The sequence below is a fragment of the Vulpes vulpes genome, chromosome 12, assembly GCF_048418805.1.
Source record: "Vulpes vulpes isolate BD-2025 chromosome 12, VulVul3, whole genome shotgun sequence".
NCBI classification, from domain to species: Eukaryota; Metazoa; Chordata; class Mammalia; order Carnivora; family Canidae; genus Vulpes; species Vulpes vulpes.
Window position 1 is genome coordinate 7,206,117 of NC_132791.1, and position 18,726 is coordinate 7,224,842.

Here is an 18,726-nt window from a genome sequence, read left to right on the forward strand (position 1 = left end):
AAAGAATGCTTTAAACACACACACACACACACACACACACACACACACACACACACACACTTCAGAGAGCGGCCAGTAAGGCGGAAGAAGTGAGTGCCCAAGATGGGGTGGAGAGCAGGTGCACCGGCAACAGGAGCCCTGAGCTCACCTGCATGAGGACTGGAAGGAACTCCCAGGCCCAGAGGTGAAGACCCAAGAGAAGGTCTATAATCCCTCTCCCAGCCCCGCTACTGTGTACCTACACGTGCAACCTCTACCTCAGGGGACCAAGGCTTGCTGGAAGCCCCCAAGGGGGGGTAGAGGCCTCCAGCTCTGGAGCCACACACATCTGAGGGCCAATTCTAGGCCCGCCCCTCATTAGCTTCGGTGCGTAGTATATGATGTAATTCCCCAAGCCCTGGTTCCTCATCTGTACAATGGGAACAACCGTATTATAGGACGTGTTGTAGGAATCACATAGGAAGGGGACCGAGTCCTGCCTTTCTTTTTATTTTTTATTTACTCCTGAGAAACACAGAGAGAGGCAGAGGGAGAAGCAGGCTCCCTGTGAGGAGCCTGATGCAGGACTCCACCCCGGGACCCCGGATCACGCCCTGAACTGAAGGCAGACGCCCAACCACTGAGCCACCCAGGTGTCCCCCATCCTCCCCTTCCTTGGCTGACGGTGCCTCCGGCTTTCTAAGCCAAGCTGGGATTGCAGCCTCCGTGGAGAGGATGGAGAGACACCAGGCATGTCTCTTCTCGCTCATCCGAAGCGTCTGAAGACGACAGATGCTCTTGCAAAACTCTCAGGTCTGTACAAGCTCCACGGGAACAAGTCTCCTTGCCCGCATCTTGCTGTGGAACTAGAGCTCTTGCTCCCCACCTCGGTGCATAGCCCAGGACGCTCGCCATGCTAGGGGTTCTGAAAGCTCTGAAAGGCTCGTGGTCTTTAAGAGGTTTGGCCAAGTGATCCCGAGCTCCACTTCCCTTCTCTACTTCTGCTCACCCTGAGGAGCAACAGCTCAGTACACCCTCTTCTCTGCTCCTGCTCACCTCCCCATAGTGTTAACCTTCTCATCTCCAAGACCCACCTGTTTCCAGCAGCTTCTTCACCTGCCCCCGGACCCACTATGAGGCCACTTGTGGGGCAGGGCTTACAATAGCATCCTTCTCTGTATCCACCAACCCCTATCTTTTTTTTTTTAATCTTTTGAAGATAACTGTAAGATTTTTATAAAGCATTCTCTCTTGCGTCCCTCCTTTGTTCTTTTTTGGAATCACATGAATAGATCAGCATTGAAAAGAGTCCATCGCAGAATGGAGTAGAACGTGCACGGCCCTCCATGGTTTACGCCTATTGTTCACACTAGTATGTGAGCCTCCTGTTCAGTTTCTAAAGCAATTCTCCTTGGCTTCTCTTTGTGTCTAGTAACAGCTTTGATACTCCCTTCTGGCTTCTAGAGAGGATTACAGTTGAAGATGTACGCAAGTCTGCCGTCCTAACAAGTACATCAGAAGGCAGCCCACCAAGTGCCCATAATTTCTCTGGCCTCAAAGTTCAAATGAGGAAGCCAAGTCTACACAATCCAAAGGTCCACTTGCCAGAGAAGAAACCAGCTCGGGGTCTGTTGAGTTTTCTCAACCCTAAAAACAAAGCAACACTCTCAATTCTGTGATACTAACATTTGCCCTCAGCTCTAGACCTCATCCCTGCACACCGCCAAGCCTCTCCTTCCTCCTCACACAGCTGCTCCAGTGTGAAATTCGCAGTGAGGGCCATGGAGACCCACGAGGCCATTTCTTTTTTCTGGGTTTTGGAGAAGTGGTCAGCTGCTGGTACCACTTCATGGCTTCACAAAAAATCAACTTTCCCTCTCTCTTTAGAGAAACTTCAAGATTTCAACCTCAAAACAAGGCTAAGTCCCCAGGCTCACTGAGTCTCTCAGATGTTAACATACCCAGGCCCCTGTGAAAATTGCCTTTCTTTGGGCAAGAATCCTCTCCTCCTTGGCATCCCCATGACCAACCTGTGAACAATCTTGCTCCTGCTCTAGTCACAGATAGCACAGTCCACAGGGTCCTGGGGGTAAGAATCTGCCCTGACCCACTTCTTGACATCATGGCTTCCTCTCACCACCAGCAGCTCTGGGAAACCACACAAAACAAGACACAGCAAAATGTTCAGCTACTCAGACGTCTGAGAGGGATGTCTCTCTACCTGTGAAAGGGCTGTTAGGGAGGACAGGCATTTGGGGGGGCTGGGAATGCAGGGGAGACTTTACGACACAAGGTAACCATGCCCAAAACCGTGCAGTCCAAAAAAATTAATTAAGCAAAATTAAAAAAAAAAAAAAAAAGCCACAAGGGCAACAAACCAGGAAAACAAAGTTTGCAGTCGACATTCCTCCTGGAGGCGAGTGAAGCTAGTCTTTTTCTTTTTCTTTTTTTTTTTTTTTTTTATGGGAAGCTAGTCTGTTCCTGCACACACTGTGGTGACCTTTGTAACAATCACATCTATGAAGTCCGCAAGGGCTACTGAGCAAACCAATCCAAGTGGAGGACAGAGCGGGGATTTGAATCCAGAGCCATCGGAGTCTAAATCCTGTGCTCTTTGGACCAAAGCCTATCCGAATGGGGAGGCCGCCAATGGAGCCCTCTGCTGTCCACCAAAGGAGCTGCTGCTGCCCCAGATTCAAAACCGGTGGCACAATTTCTGCTGTGAGATCACACTCACTGGTACGCCACCATCACGATAGGGCCTGTTTTGTGAACTACCACAATTTGTTAATTGCCACAATTGTTAAGTAAGGGACAATATTAATGTTGGCATGGCTCATATCCCACCAGAAAGAGGGAAGACCAGGCTGCCTACCCATGTGTGCTCAGAGAAGGCAGCACGTTCAGAGCCACTGGTTACTCTCACTGGCTGGAAAGAAACCCTTCCCCCCCTTCTGCGAACTCCTGCGGGTCAAGAGAATGAGCCCTATGGCGGATGCTCCCAGAAGGGACAGCAGCAGCAAGAAGAAAGTCCTTGGCTCCATCTGCCGCAAGGCAGCGGGACCTTTGGGCAGCCGGCAGGCCAGGGCACAGCCAGCGTTCAATGTGGCGCACTATTCGCGACCTTTGGCTCCTGTCTGTACAAAGGAACGGTTCCCTACAGAGCTGAACATGTATCAAATGACAAAGCAGCCTCCGAGAAAGTTCGTATTCAGTGCTGAGTGGAGACGAATGCTGACAGATAGTCTTTTAGATACGGGATCTTCGAGCTTCCAAACTAGGGCAGCAGCAGAACTTGCTGCCAGTCTCTCCCTCCTTAGCCAGGAAAAGTGACTTCTAGGTTTATACTGGAAAGCTAAGTTGTTAGAGTGACATTTTGAGGGGTGCCTGGCTGGCTCAGTCAGTTAAGCATCTGACTCTTGATCTCAGCCCTGGTCTTGATCTTAGGGTTGGGAGTTCAAGCCCAGCGTGGAGCCTACCTAAAAAAAAAAAAAAAAAAAAAAAGAAAGAAAAAAAAAAAGGAAAAGAAAAATAAAAAGAAAGAAAAAAGAACACAATATTTCATGTCACTCCTTTAAATGGCACCATGCTCCAGAATATGGCTAGGAACTAGTCAAGGGAACAGGTAGCTAGAAGCAGAGGGCTCTGTGCACAGAGCTACATTCCCATCACGGTCCCCCTGGTGACACACAGGACAGAAGCAGGCCTGTGGCCGGAGGAATGGAAGAGAGGTGCCTAGCATCCTGGCCACGTCCCAGCTGCACACATGGGGCCGATGACAAGAGTCCCCATCCTTATCTCCTGGCTTTCCATCAGACATATGCAACCTTCAGTCTGTATAGATCCCTATGGGTGACACAGGGAGCAAGGCCAAAACGTGTATTGTGCACCTGCTGCATCCCGCACACTGGGACACCAGGCAGCCGCAGAGCTAGGCAATTCATCGCGCTGCTTTGTGGCTCATTCCTCACCCGTGAAACAGGGAAAGAACAATGCCTTCCCCCTGGGCCTCAGATGACTGCTGTGGTGATCATGTGAGGCAATTCATAAAAAGAAAGAAAAAAAAAAGTTCCATATGGAGTCAAGGCGTGCCATTTCTGAGGTGTGGGTTTCCAATTTCCAAAGCTGGTTCCTTTCCAGCGGCATCTCGGCTCGGCTGCAGCAGCAGCAAGAACCAAGGCAGAGGGAGACGAACGGTTCCGATATCAAACGACTTCCCCGAACCTTGGGCCCCTGAGCTTTATCTTTTGAATAACATTCCCTACCCCTACCCCTTGTTTTGAAAACAGACCACCCAACTACAGACAAAAAGGAGCACAGGCGCACAGTGGTGACTGGCAAGGTTCTAAAGTCAGAGGCAGTAACATTTGCTAGCTTTCAGATCCTGGGCCTCGGTTTGCTCATCCCTCAAATGGGAACAATAATGGTACCCAAACCACACGACTGTTGCAGGGACTCCACAAGACATTGTAAAGAGCTTAGCACACTGTTAGCACTTGCACATTGGCTGTTATTAATCTTGTTTTTTTTTTTTTTTTTATCACATTTCAGCCTGGGGAGAAAAAGGCAACAAATGGCAGTGGGCAATACAACAGAAGCATGTTTACACTATGATCCTCTGTCTAGACCCAGAGCTCGTAAATAAGCTCAATCAGTGCTTCTCAAACTTTGTGGCAATGTTGGGTGTTTTCCTCAGGGCGACAAAGTCGCAGACCTACTATGTGTAACTAGTCCGCAGGGTGCTCCGTGGGAGCTAGCTGGACAGCAGGCCTGTTGACTGCTCAGCAAATATCAGATTGCTATAAAACTGCTGATTCTCTGCTTCTACACCTTTCTTGTCATGGACTGGCAACAGCTTGTGGATGAGTTAGCAAGCCATACTTTTGAGAATGCTGACCTAGACTGTTCTTCCCGCTTTCCCACTCAATTCCATTTTACAAAGAGAGAAAAACCGCCCTTGAGTGGCAAAGCTGAGAGTCTTTAAAAAAAAAAAAAAAAAAAAAAAAAGAACGCTCAGGAAACAGCAGTAAACTCAACCCCATGAGCATGTTAGGAATTTCCAGAAATAAGATATGGAAGGCAGCAAATAGAGGAAAATAACAGCATGAAGAGTCCAGCTGGGGCTGATCACCGCAGATGTATGGATCTAGGGACAAGACTTCAGTTAGCACAACAGGGCAGCCCCGGCTGCCGCCCTGAGGAGCCCATCCCTCCCGGGGTGGCTTCTCTGACCTTGGGGCGGTCTTCCTTTCTCAGAGCCACAGCTTCCAGTTTGGCTTCGTACTCTGCTTGCACTTGGTCCCTCTTCTTCAGAACGCTCTGTGGGAGGAGAGAGAAGCATGTAACACGGAGTTCACAAAGGAGCCTCCAAGCCCCAGACAGTTGCTTCTTTACCCCATTCCTCCCCAAGTCATGGCACACCCAGGCCCAGCCACATGCTCCCAGGACAGGCTGGCTGCGGTGTGGCACGTGATATGGACTCTGCAGGAAGCAGGGGTGGAAGAGGGCTGGAACAACTCTCAGAGCTGATCCTGAAGGTGACAGGAGCTCTGGGCAAGGACAAGTAGGGGCAACAGTGCCCATCCTCAGCCACACTGACGAGACGACTCAGCTGTGCTGAAATGTGGAGCATGGCAGGTGACAATGCAGGATGTTCTCTGAACTGTTCCTGGAAAAGTCTAAGTCAGGAGAGTGCTTGACTGAATCCAGTTGATTCCTGGTGGACTGACTTGCTCACGGATCCATTAGCTGCTTACGTGTCCCCCAGTCTGGACCAGGCATACAAAGAGCAAAGAGATAACAGACCCTACCTGAGGGGTTCCAGGTAGGGAAGAGGTGCAGACATAGTACAAAGCCGCATCTACATACAAGTCCAGAATCCCTACAACCACACAGTGAGGCCGCCAGGGTGAGTGGGAAATGAGCTGGAACAGAGCCAGCCTACAGAGGGCCGAAGCAAGCCAGGTGCCCAGGACCCAACATTTGAGGAGACAATCGCTGTTGGGCCCCTGTAAGTACAAGCTCGGCACCTGAACACGAGTGCCTCCCTTGCCCTGCCTGGTTCTGGCTCTGCCACAAGGACCCTACTAGGTAGGACGGAAAAGAATGCGAGCCACAGTCTAGATAGGAAAGCATTTGTCTCATCCAAGGGCTTCTTTTCTCTCTCTCTCTCTCTTTTTTTTTTTTTTTTTTGTATAAGGGGCCTGGAAGGCAAATCAAGAGCAATAGGAATTTTCTTTTCTTTCCCACTAACTCAGAAGTCACAAAGTGCTGTGAAAGTTTCTAGTCTCATGCTTTTCCCATAAGCACCTTCCAGCAGAGTACAGAGTCGGGCAGGAAGGAGCCTTCCTTGGCTACACAGTGGGCACTGTGGGTCCCTGATAATGTGCTAAAATGTGAGGAGTGCTTGAAGAGTTGAGTGCGCTTTGGGGAAAACCTTCTAACGGAATGCATCAACACGGGGAACCTCTTCCCCTGAAGTAAGTATTTCCTTTGAGAGGTGTTTTATCTTGTGGAGAACATGAGGAAAAGATCTGCAATAGCCTATCTTTTGTTGGCCACTCTTCTCTTTCCTGAATGCTCTGAAGTTCCCTCTCTGGGCTCATCAAGCTGTGAGAAGGGACGTTTGCTGTTCCACAGAACGCTCTGCCCCAGGGGTAACTTCCCATAATTTGCACTTCGATGCAGTGACCATGAGCTCCACATGCTCTTTGAACTCTTGAAATTGGCTGGTGCGACTGAGGAGCTGGATTCAGGACTGTGGTTCGCTAATTTCAATTTAAGCTTTAATAGCTACCTATGGCTAGTGGCTGCCCCATCGGACAGCACGTAGATAGATAAAGTGAAAACAAAAAAGTTAGGGGTCCTTTGTGGATTTCAGAGAACCCAGAAAATATTCCAAATCTCCTAGCCTGGTACTAGTAGATCATGAAATCATCATCTCTACCCAAACACACAATGCTATCCACGGAGACACAAATGTGGTTTCTCTAGGACACAACGGAGCAACGGGGAGGGGCTGACTGGAATCCTCACCACTGCTGTGGACTCCCACCATGGGACACTTCATATCTTACTGGAAAAAGCACAGACTAGGAGTGGGCTGGGCTGTTGCAGTGATACACGCTCAGTCAGTGTGGCAAGAACCCCCAACCAAAGCTAGAAATGCTGTCAAAGCAATGCCTCGGAACCCAGTCAGTACAGTGCGGGCCTTCTGTCCCTCGTTCTGCTTGAGAACTCTTTGTTCTGCATCCCTAGGAGGGGAGGGATGGCAGGAGCTCCACACAGCTAGCACAGAGAAAATGCATCCCCTCTAAAGCCAGTGAGGGGGCCCCCAAGATCCAGCCATACTCCCTCCCCTAGTTAGCCAGGGCCCTCTCTGGCCCAGGGGAGGGGAGGTCAGCCTCTGACTCCTCAGCCCCTGCTACCCTCACATCACCCCAAGTGACCAGAATGCCGCCTCCTCGTGCACACAGCTGGAGGATTTGCACTAACATCCCCCACGTCACTGGACAGCAGAAAAGACTCACAATGAGCCTGCACAAGCGAAAGGATATTATCTCCATTTTATAGACAAGAACACCAAGGTAGAGTGAAGGGATCTGGCTGCGGCCACGCTGCTAACAGCACAGTGGTGACTCAGGGCATTGCTCGTCGCATTCCAGGACAGCGTGTAATTTCCCAGTGTGACCGTGAGCCCAACCACGCTACGGGTTGGGAAATGTGTTTGAATGAGCTAAGCTGAGACTACCGTCCTTGTTAAAAGCATCTTTGCACACAGCTGGTGATTATCTGAGAGGACCAGCCTTGCACCCCCAAACACCACAGGCTATTTTGATAGAGTTGGTCAAACCAGCCTATGGTTGACAGGGCCTGAGCTTGAGACCACAAAGGGGTCCGTCCAGACAGCAGCCATGGAGAGGCCCCTCCGTCACTAAGAGACAAGCAAAAGCTAGTCATCACCTGAGCTGCTCACAGAACTCTGTCAGGGTCTTTGATGCTGGTGGATAATGTGAATCAAAAGGTGACCTGCATGGGGATACCTTCCTTGCTGCCTTGCGTCGCTCTGCCCCTTCCCCCATCCCACCCTCCCCACCTGGTTTCGGCCCTGCCTTTATGTGTCTTCATTCATGATTCAGGTGCTGGGGATACGGCTTGCCTCCATGAAGCTTACATTCTAGAAAGGAGGTAGATCGCACAGTAAAAGATATTAATAGACAGTGGATACGGTAGTGCTGAGTGGAAAGAAAAAAAAGAAAATAGGACAGGAGGATACGAGGTGCCAAGGGTCCGGGGAATGGTGGAGTTGTACACAGAGTAGCCAGGAAGGGCCTCAGTGAGAAGTTGCCTTTTAATTAGACATGAGATATATTTTTCTCATATGCTGTGGTTGCTTTTTTTTTTTTTTAAGGTAGGACATTTCATCATGATTTTGAGATGGCCCTAGTAATCTGGTCCTTCACCACCCTGCTTTTCAAATGTAGAGAGGGAAAATGACTCCTTTTCTTTAACAAATAACAAGTTCCTCTTGGCAAGGAACAAGAGATGGGGAGGGATTTTTTTTTTAAATACTTAAGGAACAGATTGAGCAAAGTATGGATTTTATTTGGATCATGATCTCGAAAAACATCTACAGAAACAGCGTCTGAGACAACTGAGGAAAGAGATGCTAACTGGAAATTTGAGGAAATCTTAAGAGCAAAACTTCAGGTGTGATAATAATGTGATTCTTCTTTTTAAAAAAGAACACTTGCATTTTAGAGATAAGTACTAAACATTTTTGTACAAAGCAATCTGATGCCTGGGATTTGCTTTAAAATAATCTGGGGTGGGGGCTGAAGGGGGTGGCAGGTGGTAGCAGAGTTAGAACACCGTGGATCATGAATGCGCGACTGCTTAGCTGGCTGTCGGCTAATGGGTAGGGCTAATGGGTACGCGGAGGTTTGTTATCCTTCCCCCCCTTCTACTTTTGGACGTCTCAATTTTTCCATAATAAAAGAGTTAAAACAATGGAAACATACTACCAATCATCCAAACTGTTAGTAACAAGCTAATAATAACCCCTGAACTACAATGACAACAGTGTTTGGAAGTTAAAGCACAGATTCAGTCTGTGGTTTGTTTGGCTTCCAATTTCTGGAATTGGAAACTGGATTCTTTTCCAAGAAAATACCACAACGGTCAGCATCAACTGGAAGGTTCAACATTCCCTCTCCACACCCAGAGCTCATGCTCACGTCTTCCGCCAGTGAGACGGTGGGCTCACAAACTTAGAGGATGAGGAAGAGGTAGCACCAAAAGAGCCTCTAGTGCAAAAGGCCAGCAAGCTACCAAAAAGCCACCTGGAGTCCCAAAGGTTTTTAAGCAATTCAAACTTCATTGTAAGAGTGACATTAGGATGCAGGGTTGGGGAAGCAGATAAAAGCAGCAGGAACAGCTCAGCCATGCGCGGAGAACTACAGAACAGAATGGTTCATATTCTGGGATGCCAGGGGCTGAGGAGACCCAAGGGGGATTCGTGCAGAATAATGAGTGTTCAGTAATAAAGAAATATGCTCAAATGGGAATAAAAGATCAAATACCCAACATAGCACTGCGGTTTGTGTTGGGGTGTCCCTCTAGGACAGTATTTTCCTGCAGACGGGAACATGAGTCTAACCCTGGTCCTGGTGACAGAACTTCTGATTGGATGAACTTAGGTTGCCCCTTTTGACATGCTCTTTTTACATATTCATTCTATCGCAAATGGACCACCTATGAGTTAAATTTTCTAGGGCAAGGTGGGTAATATTAAAATCACACATTTCCCTCTAGTTTTGAAAGATACTTGTTACAGAAAATTTGGAAAATAAAAACATACAAAAGGGGGGAAATCTCATCTCCTAGGCACAGCCAGTAACACCTCATGTTTTTACTTCTAGTTTTTTCCCTCGAATGACTTCTTTGATGTCTCCCATTTCTGTGTTTTCTCTTCCTGGCAGTCTGTTAATTTTATTGGATACTGAGGCCTGGTCCTCTAATTTTCCTATTTTTTTCCCCTCTCAAATTCTGTTTCCCTTTACATGTGATTTTACTTTTTCTCCTAACTCTTCTATTTTTTTCCCATTTCTATCATGATTTTAATACTCATTTCTTTGTTCACTAGATACTAAGAAAAAAAAGTCTTGTTTTATGCTTGTGACATCTCTTTTTGAAGATATTAATGAGTTTTTTTCCTGGAAATTTTCTTTTCCTTCAATGATGTTTCAGGGAATATACATTTTTTTCTTTCTTTTTATTTCATATACATATTAGAATCTTCTCTTAAATATTCAGGGACCTTCTCTGCCCACTCATCCAAGCGGGAGACACTATAAAACTAAAAGCTCTCTGCACATAGAGGGCTTGTTGACAATTCTCTACAGGGACTCTGCTGGGTCATTTCATTGTGGATCCTTCCCCATTACCAGTATCTTCAAATCTCTTCTTGGCCTGTTTGGATTTTTATAGAAAAGGCTCTTCTAATCCCTGCAGGGAAGATAGAACGCTAAAAGCCAAGCACAGGAAGAAGACTAAGAGTCAACATTTTGTAATATTTTACTTTACATCTTGATTTTAGGATTTTAAGCCCCAATCTCAACTGTGCTTGGGATCCCTGGATCCAGAGATTGTTCTGATTGTTCATTTTTATATATTTTTCCATCTTTTTAAAACATTTGAGATCATGTACATTTCTATATCCTGTTCCTTCATTTTTTTTCAAGAAATCATGTCTTCAATACATAATTATTTTTGTTTAGGAGAAAGGAACTCCCCGCCCAAATCTTCCAAAATGTCTGGTTTTGGTTTCAAAGGCTGTGGAAGTGGCCAACCTGAAGCCTAGTTGCTAGACTAATTAGCCCCACCTTGTGGCTTGTACTGGAAAAGGTGGGCAAGCTGGAAAAAAACACAATGAAAAAACTCACATTTGGAAAAAGCTATCTATTCCAGAACATTGTTCAAAGTATCTCCAATTCAGATATATTTTTAAAGGTTTTATTTATTTATTCATGAGACACATACACACACACAGACTGAGAGAGAGAGAGAGGCAGAGACACAGGCCGAGGGAGAAGCAGGCCCCACACAGGGAGCCCGACGTGGGACTTGATCCCAGGACTCCAGGATCACACCCTGGGCAGAAGGCGGCGCTAAACCACTGAGCCACCCAGGGATCCCCAGTATGTCCAATTCAAAGACAAACTATGTCTTTAAAACCAAACGTCTGCATCCACATCTCACATCTCTAACCACAATCGCCAATGACCTCCATATTATTAAATATAATGGTTACTGTGGATCATGCTCCTTCTAAAAACATTTCTCTTGGCTTCCTCTACTTTTTTCCTCCTACTACATTACCAATCCTTCTGAGTCTCCTTTTCTACTTGTTCCTCCTCCTAATTAGGTACTAGGCCACTAAATACTGTCATGCCTCAGAGTCAGGCCCAGACTAGTTAGTTACCTGGATCTCATCTCACTAGATGGTCTACTGCCCTCCCATGGAGTTAAATGCCTATATGCAAACAACTCCCAAATTTCTATTTCCACTCTGAACTAAACTCATAATCAATTGCCATGACATCTCTAATGACTATTAGGCATTTTTGAACTCAATTTGATTCCCAACTGCCCAATCTTGTTCTACCCTGAATCTCCCCATCCTAATGAACCGTAACCACAGTCCAAAAGCCCAGGAATCCCCTCCCTTTTCTGACTTCACATTAATACAGCAGCAAGTCTGGTTGGCCTTTCATCCAAAACCTACCCAAATCCAGCACTGCAGCCCAAGCTCTACCACCATAGTTACTGGCCCCATGGCTCCCTGTGACAATTTTCCTAAATGTCTCCCTGACTCCACTCTCATTTCCTTCAACCCACTTTCCACATTGTTGTAGCACTAGGTGTCTTCTTAAAGTGAAAACTGTATCCGGTCAATCCCCCACATTAACCCGAATACCTTCCCTTTTGTTCCTAAGACTAAAATCCAGACTCTTACCAACCATGGCCTTTAAGATGCTACTACTATGCATGTCCTGGTCTCTATCTCTTTGAGTTCACCTCTTTCTACTTGCTCCCTTGCTTGTTGGATTCCTCTCACATCTGCCTTTCTAATCTGCAAAGAAACCAAAAAAAAGTGCATTTCTGCTTTAGAACCTTTGCACCAGCTATTCGTTTTGCCTATAATGCCCAATCCTCTGATCCTTGCACAGGCAACTCCTACATGTTATTTGAGTCTCCAGCCAAAGCCACCTCTTCTGTGTGGCTTTTCCTCACCAACCTCTACTGGCTCTCAATCCACCCTAGTCATTCAACAAGATAAGCATGCTCCTTGACTTGTAGGTAAACCCATCTCTTAAAAATAACAAGATACAGGTCATGCAGTAGTTACATATCTGTTAATGTTTCTAATTGACCACAATGTCACATTCAATTAAACAGTTGCTAACCACCTTCTATGAATAAGGCAGTATGGGAAATAAGATGGTTCTACTCCAACCTTCTTAAAGCTTCTCCTACTTGTGTCCTGGTCATAAGGATACCAATACTCAAAAGGCACTGCCTAAAATTTGTAAGGACTCTAGGAAGTTCTCTCCCAGCCCATCACTATCTTAATAATTATGTTTTCCCCACACATAGTCTATAGGATGTAAAATCCCATTTAAGGGCTTACCTGCACATGTCTTCGGAGTGTTTAACTTGAGTCCCGGGCCTGAGGGTGACTTTGATACCCCTCCCTCTCACACACTGTTCATTATCTCTCCTTGGCATCCTTGAAATACATGACCTCAGCCATCTTTTTAGGACAAGCTGTCCTCGTTGTTCACTGAACATTGTCCATGTGTTCCACGTGCCTGATAACAATCCTACTTTTTCTGTCCTTTCTTTCTACCTTCAAAGGGAACAGAATGTATCCAGCCACAAGTGCATTTCAACAGACACAATTTGAGTGAGACTCAGCCTCAAAAAACAGGAAATGATCTGGTTTGCTTCTTGGCCAACAGTAAAGACACAGATACAAGGTGACTTCTCATTTAGCACTGTGGCCATGGAATAAAGAAAAGATTTGCTGATGGGGCTCTATCTCCTCATCTAGCAAATGAGAAAGATAGACAAGATGATCTAGATCTAGGACATGAAGTCACTCGAGAGACCTTTTCAAACTCCGAGAGGAACCCCAACCTTAGCCCCTAATGGGAGAGGGCTTCAATGATCTCCAGCATTTACTCCATGCAGGACTCAGCTTAGACCCACAACTACTTCAAACTCCTATGTCACAGACCTCTCATTCCAAACGATGAGGATGTATACTCACTTTGGTCCACTCGGGGCCATCATAAGACCTCCCCACCAAAACAAAACTGGAAGGACTGGCTCGGGCCTGAAGACCATATGGTAGTGGATACTGAACGTGACACAACCAGGCCTTCGACAAGCTCTCAACTCTATGTTGAGTTTTCGTGCTGAATAGCAAAGTCTATCTCACTTATCCCACAAATCAGAAAGTTATTATTGAAATGGGACTGTATGACTCTCTCAGAGGAGTAAATTTCAGCTAAGAATTCTTAGAGAGCAGCAATATCTACAAGGCAAAGGCAGGGGAGCCACTTAAGACATCTATCCCCCTCTCCTGGTGTCTTTAGACCTGGCCACACAGACCTTGGCAAACATTAGGAAGTTGAAATAGTCGAACGTCAGTCTAGTCTTGCATGGAGAAAATGCTGGAGATCATGGACCCACGTGGTCGTGGCTCTGTCATCAAGTCACTCTGTCTTACCCAGACTGCTCTGCAGAGACATTTTCCTGTTGGAAAGCATGGGAGTGGGTAGATGGTATTTCCTTCTAACCAGGCTTAGCTCAGCTCACCAATGAGGCAGAGCTAGGGTTTCAGAGACCACCAGTCAACACTTCCTCCTTCCTATGCCCTTTCCAGAAAACACCTCATACACTCCCATTCTCCCAGCCTAATTAACCTGATTAATGTTTATTGAGGCTTAGTGAATGAGAAACTCTATATGCCTCACACAGGGGGTGAAGAAAGTGAGCAAACAAGTGTTTCTTTGATGTAGAACTTCAATTACTCACATAAGCTTATGTCTCACTGTCTAATAATATTTTAATAAAGATGCCAGATAAACCTGAGCTAAATGACAATTTAAAATCCTGCTCCGAGTACACAAATATATTAAGTACTAATATACCTGCCACATGCAAGAACAAAGTAATGTGTATTGTAATATCCCAGGACTGTGTATGCATCAGATTTTCTGTCTGGCAAGGTGAAGGGAGCATTTTGGATGAAGGTTGTGTCTATTTAAGAGACAAATTCAAAGACTACCTGGGGATTGTAGAAATTTACTTTTGTTTACAAAAACAGAGGCTATTAACTTTATAAGTAAAGCAAAATATTCTGGCTCATTTTAAGCAAGTCAGGGTGCCTTTTGGTTTTTTGTTTTTTTCGGTGGAAACAGGCTTTTATTTATTTTTTGTAATAAATTTATTTTTTTATTGGTGTTCAATTTGCCAACATACAGAATAACACCCAGTGCTCATCCCGTCAAGTGCTCCCCTCAGTGCCCGTCACCCATTCACCCCCACCCCCCGCCCTCCTCCCCTTCCACAACCCCTAGTTCTTTTCCCAGAGTTAGGGGTCTTTATATTCTGTCTCCCTCACTGATATTTCCCACACATTTCTTCTCCCTTCCCTTATATTCCCTTTCACTATTATTTATATTCCCTAAATGAATGAGAACATATAATGTTTGTCCTTCTCCGACTGACTTATTTCATTCAGCATAATACCCTCCAGTTCCATCCACGTTGAAGCAAATGGTGGGTATTTGTCATTTCTTTTTTTTTTTTTTGTATTTGTCATTTCTAATGGCTGAGGAATATTCCATTCAGTATACATAAACCACAAACAGTATACTCCATTGTATACATAGACCACATCTTCTTTATCCATCATCTTTCAATGGACACCGAGGCTCCTTCCACAGTTTGGCTATTGTGGACATTGCTGCTATAAACATCGAGGTGCAGGTGTCCTGGCGTTTCATTGCATCTGCATCTTTGGGGTAAATCCCCAACAGTGCAATTGCTGGGTCGTAGGGCAGGTCTATTTTTAACTCTTTGAGAAACCTCCACACAGTTTTCCAGAGTGGCTGCACCAGTTCACATTCCCACCAACAGTGCAGGAGGGTTCCCTTTTCTCCGCATCCTCTCCAACATTTGTGGTTTCCTGCCTTGTTAATTTTCCCCATTCTCACTGGTGTGAGGTGGTGTCTCACTGTGGTTTTGATTTGTATTTCCCTGATGGCAAGTGATGCAGAGCATTTTCTCATGTGCGTGTTGGCCATGTCTATGTCTTCCTCTGTGAGATTTCTCTTCATGTCTTTTGCCCATTTCATGATTGGATTGTTTGTTTCTTTGGTGTTGAGTTTAATAAGTTCTTTATAGATCTTGGAAACTAGCCCTTTATCTGATATGTCATTTGCAAATATCTTCTCCCATTCTGTAGGTTGTCTTTTAGTTTTGTTGACTGTATCCTTTGCTGTGCAAAAGCTTCTTATCTTGATGAAGTCCCAATAGTTCATTTTTGCTTTTGTTTCTTTTGCCTTTGTGGATGTATCTTGCAAGAAGTTACTATGGCCAAGTTCAAAAAGGGTGTTGCCTCTGTTCTCCTCTAGGATTTTGATGGAATCTTGTCTCACATTTAGATCTTTCATCCATTTTGAGTTTATCTTTGTGTATGGTACAAGAGAGTAGTCTAGTTTCATTCTTCTGCATGTGGATGTCCAATTTTCCCAGCACCATTTATTGAAGAGACCGTATTTCTTCCAATGGATAGTCTTTCCTCCTTTATCGAATATTAGTTGACCATAAAGTTCAGGGTCCACTTCTGGGTTCTCTATTCTGTTCCACTGACCTATGTGTCTGTTTTTGTGCCAGTACCACACTGTCTTGATGACCACAGCTTTGTAGTACAACCTGAAATCTGGCATTGTGATGCCCCCAGATATGGTTTCTTTTTTAAAATTCCCCTGGCTATTCGGGGTCTTTTCTGATTCCACACAAATCTTAAAATAATTTGTTCTAACTCTCTGAAGAAAGTCCATGGCATTTTGATAGGGATTGCATTAAACTTGTAAATTGCCCTGGGTAACATTGACATTTTCACAATATTAATTCTGCCAATCCATGAGTATGGATTTTAGAGTATAGATCCCTTACCTCTTTGGTTAGGTTTATTCCTAGGTATCTTATGCTTTTGGGGGCAATTGTAAATGGGACTGACTCCTTAATTTCTCTTTCTTCAGTCTCATTGTTAGTGTATAGAAATGCCACTGGCTTCTGGGCATTGATTTTGTATCCTGCCATGCTACCAAATTGCTGTATGAGTTCTAGAAATCTTGGGGTGTTTGTTTTTGAGATATAACTGACATACATTATATTAGTTTCAGGTATACAACATGATGATTTGATATTTGTATATATTGTGACATGATCACCATGATAAGATTAGTTAACATCCATCACCACACATGGCTATAAATTTTTCTTTGATAAGAACTTTAAACTTATGGATAAAGAAGATGTGGTCTATGTGTACAATGGAATATTACTCAGCCATTAGATACGACAAATACCCACCATTTGCTTCAACATGCATAGAACTGGAGGGTATTATGCTGAGTGAGGTAAGTCAATCGGACAAGGACAAACATTATATGGTCTCATTCATTTGGGGAATATAAAAAATAGTGGAAGGGAATAAAAGGGAAAGGAAAGAAAATGAATGGGAAATATCAGTGAGGGAGACAGAACATGATAGACTCCTAACTCTGGGAAACAAACAAGGGGTAGTGGAAGGGGAGGTGGGCAGGGGGACAGAGTGACTGGGTGACAGGCACTGAGGGGGGGCGCTTGGCAGGATGAGCACTGGGTGTTATGCTATATGTTGGCAAATCGAACTCCAATAAAAAAAAAAATACAAAAAATTTTTGAAAAACATATAAATAAAAATTTTTAAAAAAGAACTTAAGCTCTACTCTATTATCAACTTTCAAATATACAATACAGTATTACCTATAGTCACCATGCTGTGCGTGATATCCCATGACTTATTACTTATAACTGGACATTTGTACCTTTTGACTATCCTCACCCATTCCACCCACCACCAACGCCAAAATGTCTTTCTACATTTGTTTCAGCCACAGAATTAAATATGCCATGTGTACGTCTCATTAAAAAACAAAACAAAAAAACAATGTAATAGAGGAAAATGAGTGAGAGATTTATGGAATCAGGAACCATGGTTTTCAGCCTCAGTTCCAGTAATTACCAACAAAAGTGCCTCAGGCTACTGATCTCACACCTGAGTTTTATCCTTATCTTCACCATCACTACCATCATTTTCACCTTACAGATAAGGAAATTCATACCATCTCCCTGCCCACTGTGAGATCCAGACCCAGTCCTGTCTTTGAAAGTGTTTTATTATCAGCTTCATAGAGTACACATCAGACACTGATTCATTCTAGCAGGAACATTTTCCATTGTCCACAAATTAATACGTATCAAGAGCCTTAAAAGGTTCATACCCGGTAAAACAAAATGGAACACAGGTAATGGGTATACGGAAGTTTGTCATACTATTCTCTTTGCTTCTATTGTATGCTTGAAGTTTTCCATAAGGATTTCTTTTTAAGTTTTTATAACTAGTTGATTCATTACTTTTTACTTCCCTTCTTAAGGTGTAGAATGTTTTCAAATTGCTATGATTTTTCTGGTTTTCCATGTGTACAATCCAAAGTTATCTGATGAGTTTCTCTCAAGAGGTTCCTGTCAATTCTTACCGAGATCTTTCTTAAAAGGGTGCCCTAGATCTGCCCCCAAAAACAGATCAATAAACCAGAGGTCTCCTTTGGGAAGCAGGAAGAGGAGCTACCTTAGGAAGCCTGACTTTTCTCTAGCTGGTATCACATCATAAGAGCCTCTATAGCTGTGCTCTCAAACTAGTCTAAGTGTAGGCTAGGGTAGTTTATAGTGTGGGCATTAAAGCATCTGACCCCATCCTTATTCTGCATTTAAAATTTGAGGTTGGAAATCATTGGTCCTCACAGCTCTTGTCTTTTCTCGTCCGTTGCTGCTAAACCAAGTCATTCTGATTCTTATCCCATTTGCACATCACCTCCCTCCCCCTCTTTCTTTAAAAGCTTTCAAAAATCCTGTAAGTTTGTTCTAAAATTTTACAGTGCTATGCTGTGGGTTGGATCTCTCTTCATTCCTTTGGCAATCAGCATGTCCTTTTAATCTGAAAACTCACATCATCAGCTTTGGAAGATTTTCTTGTATTATTTTTGTAAGTTCCTGCCATCAGTCTTTGTTCTCTCGGTTAGGAACTCTTATCAGACAGATGCTGAACCTTTGAGAGTAATCCTCACTGTCTCCTATCATTCTTTCACAGTCTCAGTATTTTTGCTTTTTTGTTCTACTTTCCAACTACTTGGTTTCCTTCTTTTACTTCCCAAGATTTCCTCAACCCCATATTTCAATTTTACTCTTCAATTTTCATCTCAGCAAATCGGATTTTAACTCCCAGGAGCTCTAATTAACCAATTGTTCTTCTCCCACAGCATGTTGTTCTTGTTGAGTAGATGTCATATCCATGAAATCTCAGAGAACATTAAGAGTTTGTTCTACGCTGTTTTCCTTCATTCAGTT

The 18,726-nt window shown here is 44.5% G+C and overlaps 1 protein-coding gene across 1 annotated transcript in view; it reads right to left on the reverse strand.

Moving 5' to 3' along the window:
- The window catches only part of SNX30 (sorting nexin family member 30), a 115,019-nt gene that overhangs the window by 13,475 nt on the left and 82,818 nt on the right, over positions 1-18,726 (reverse strand). Inside the window, exon 7 of the mRNA XM_072727661.1 lies at positions 5,212-5,298. Within this exon, the coding sequence (XP_072583762.1) occupies positions 5,212-5,298 (87 nt within the window). The remainder of the gene's footprint in view (positions 1-5,211; positions 5,299-18,726) is intronic.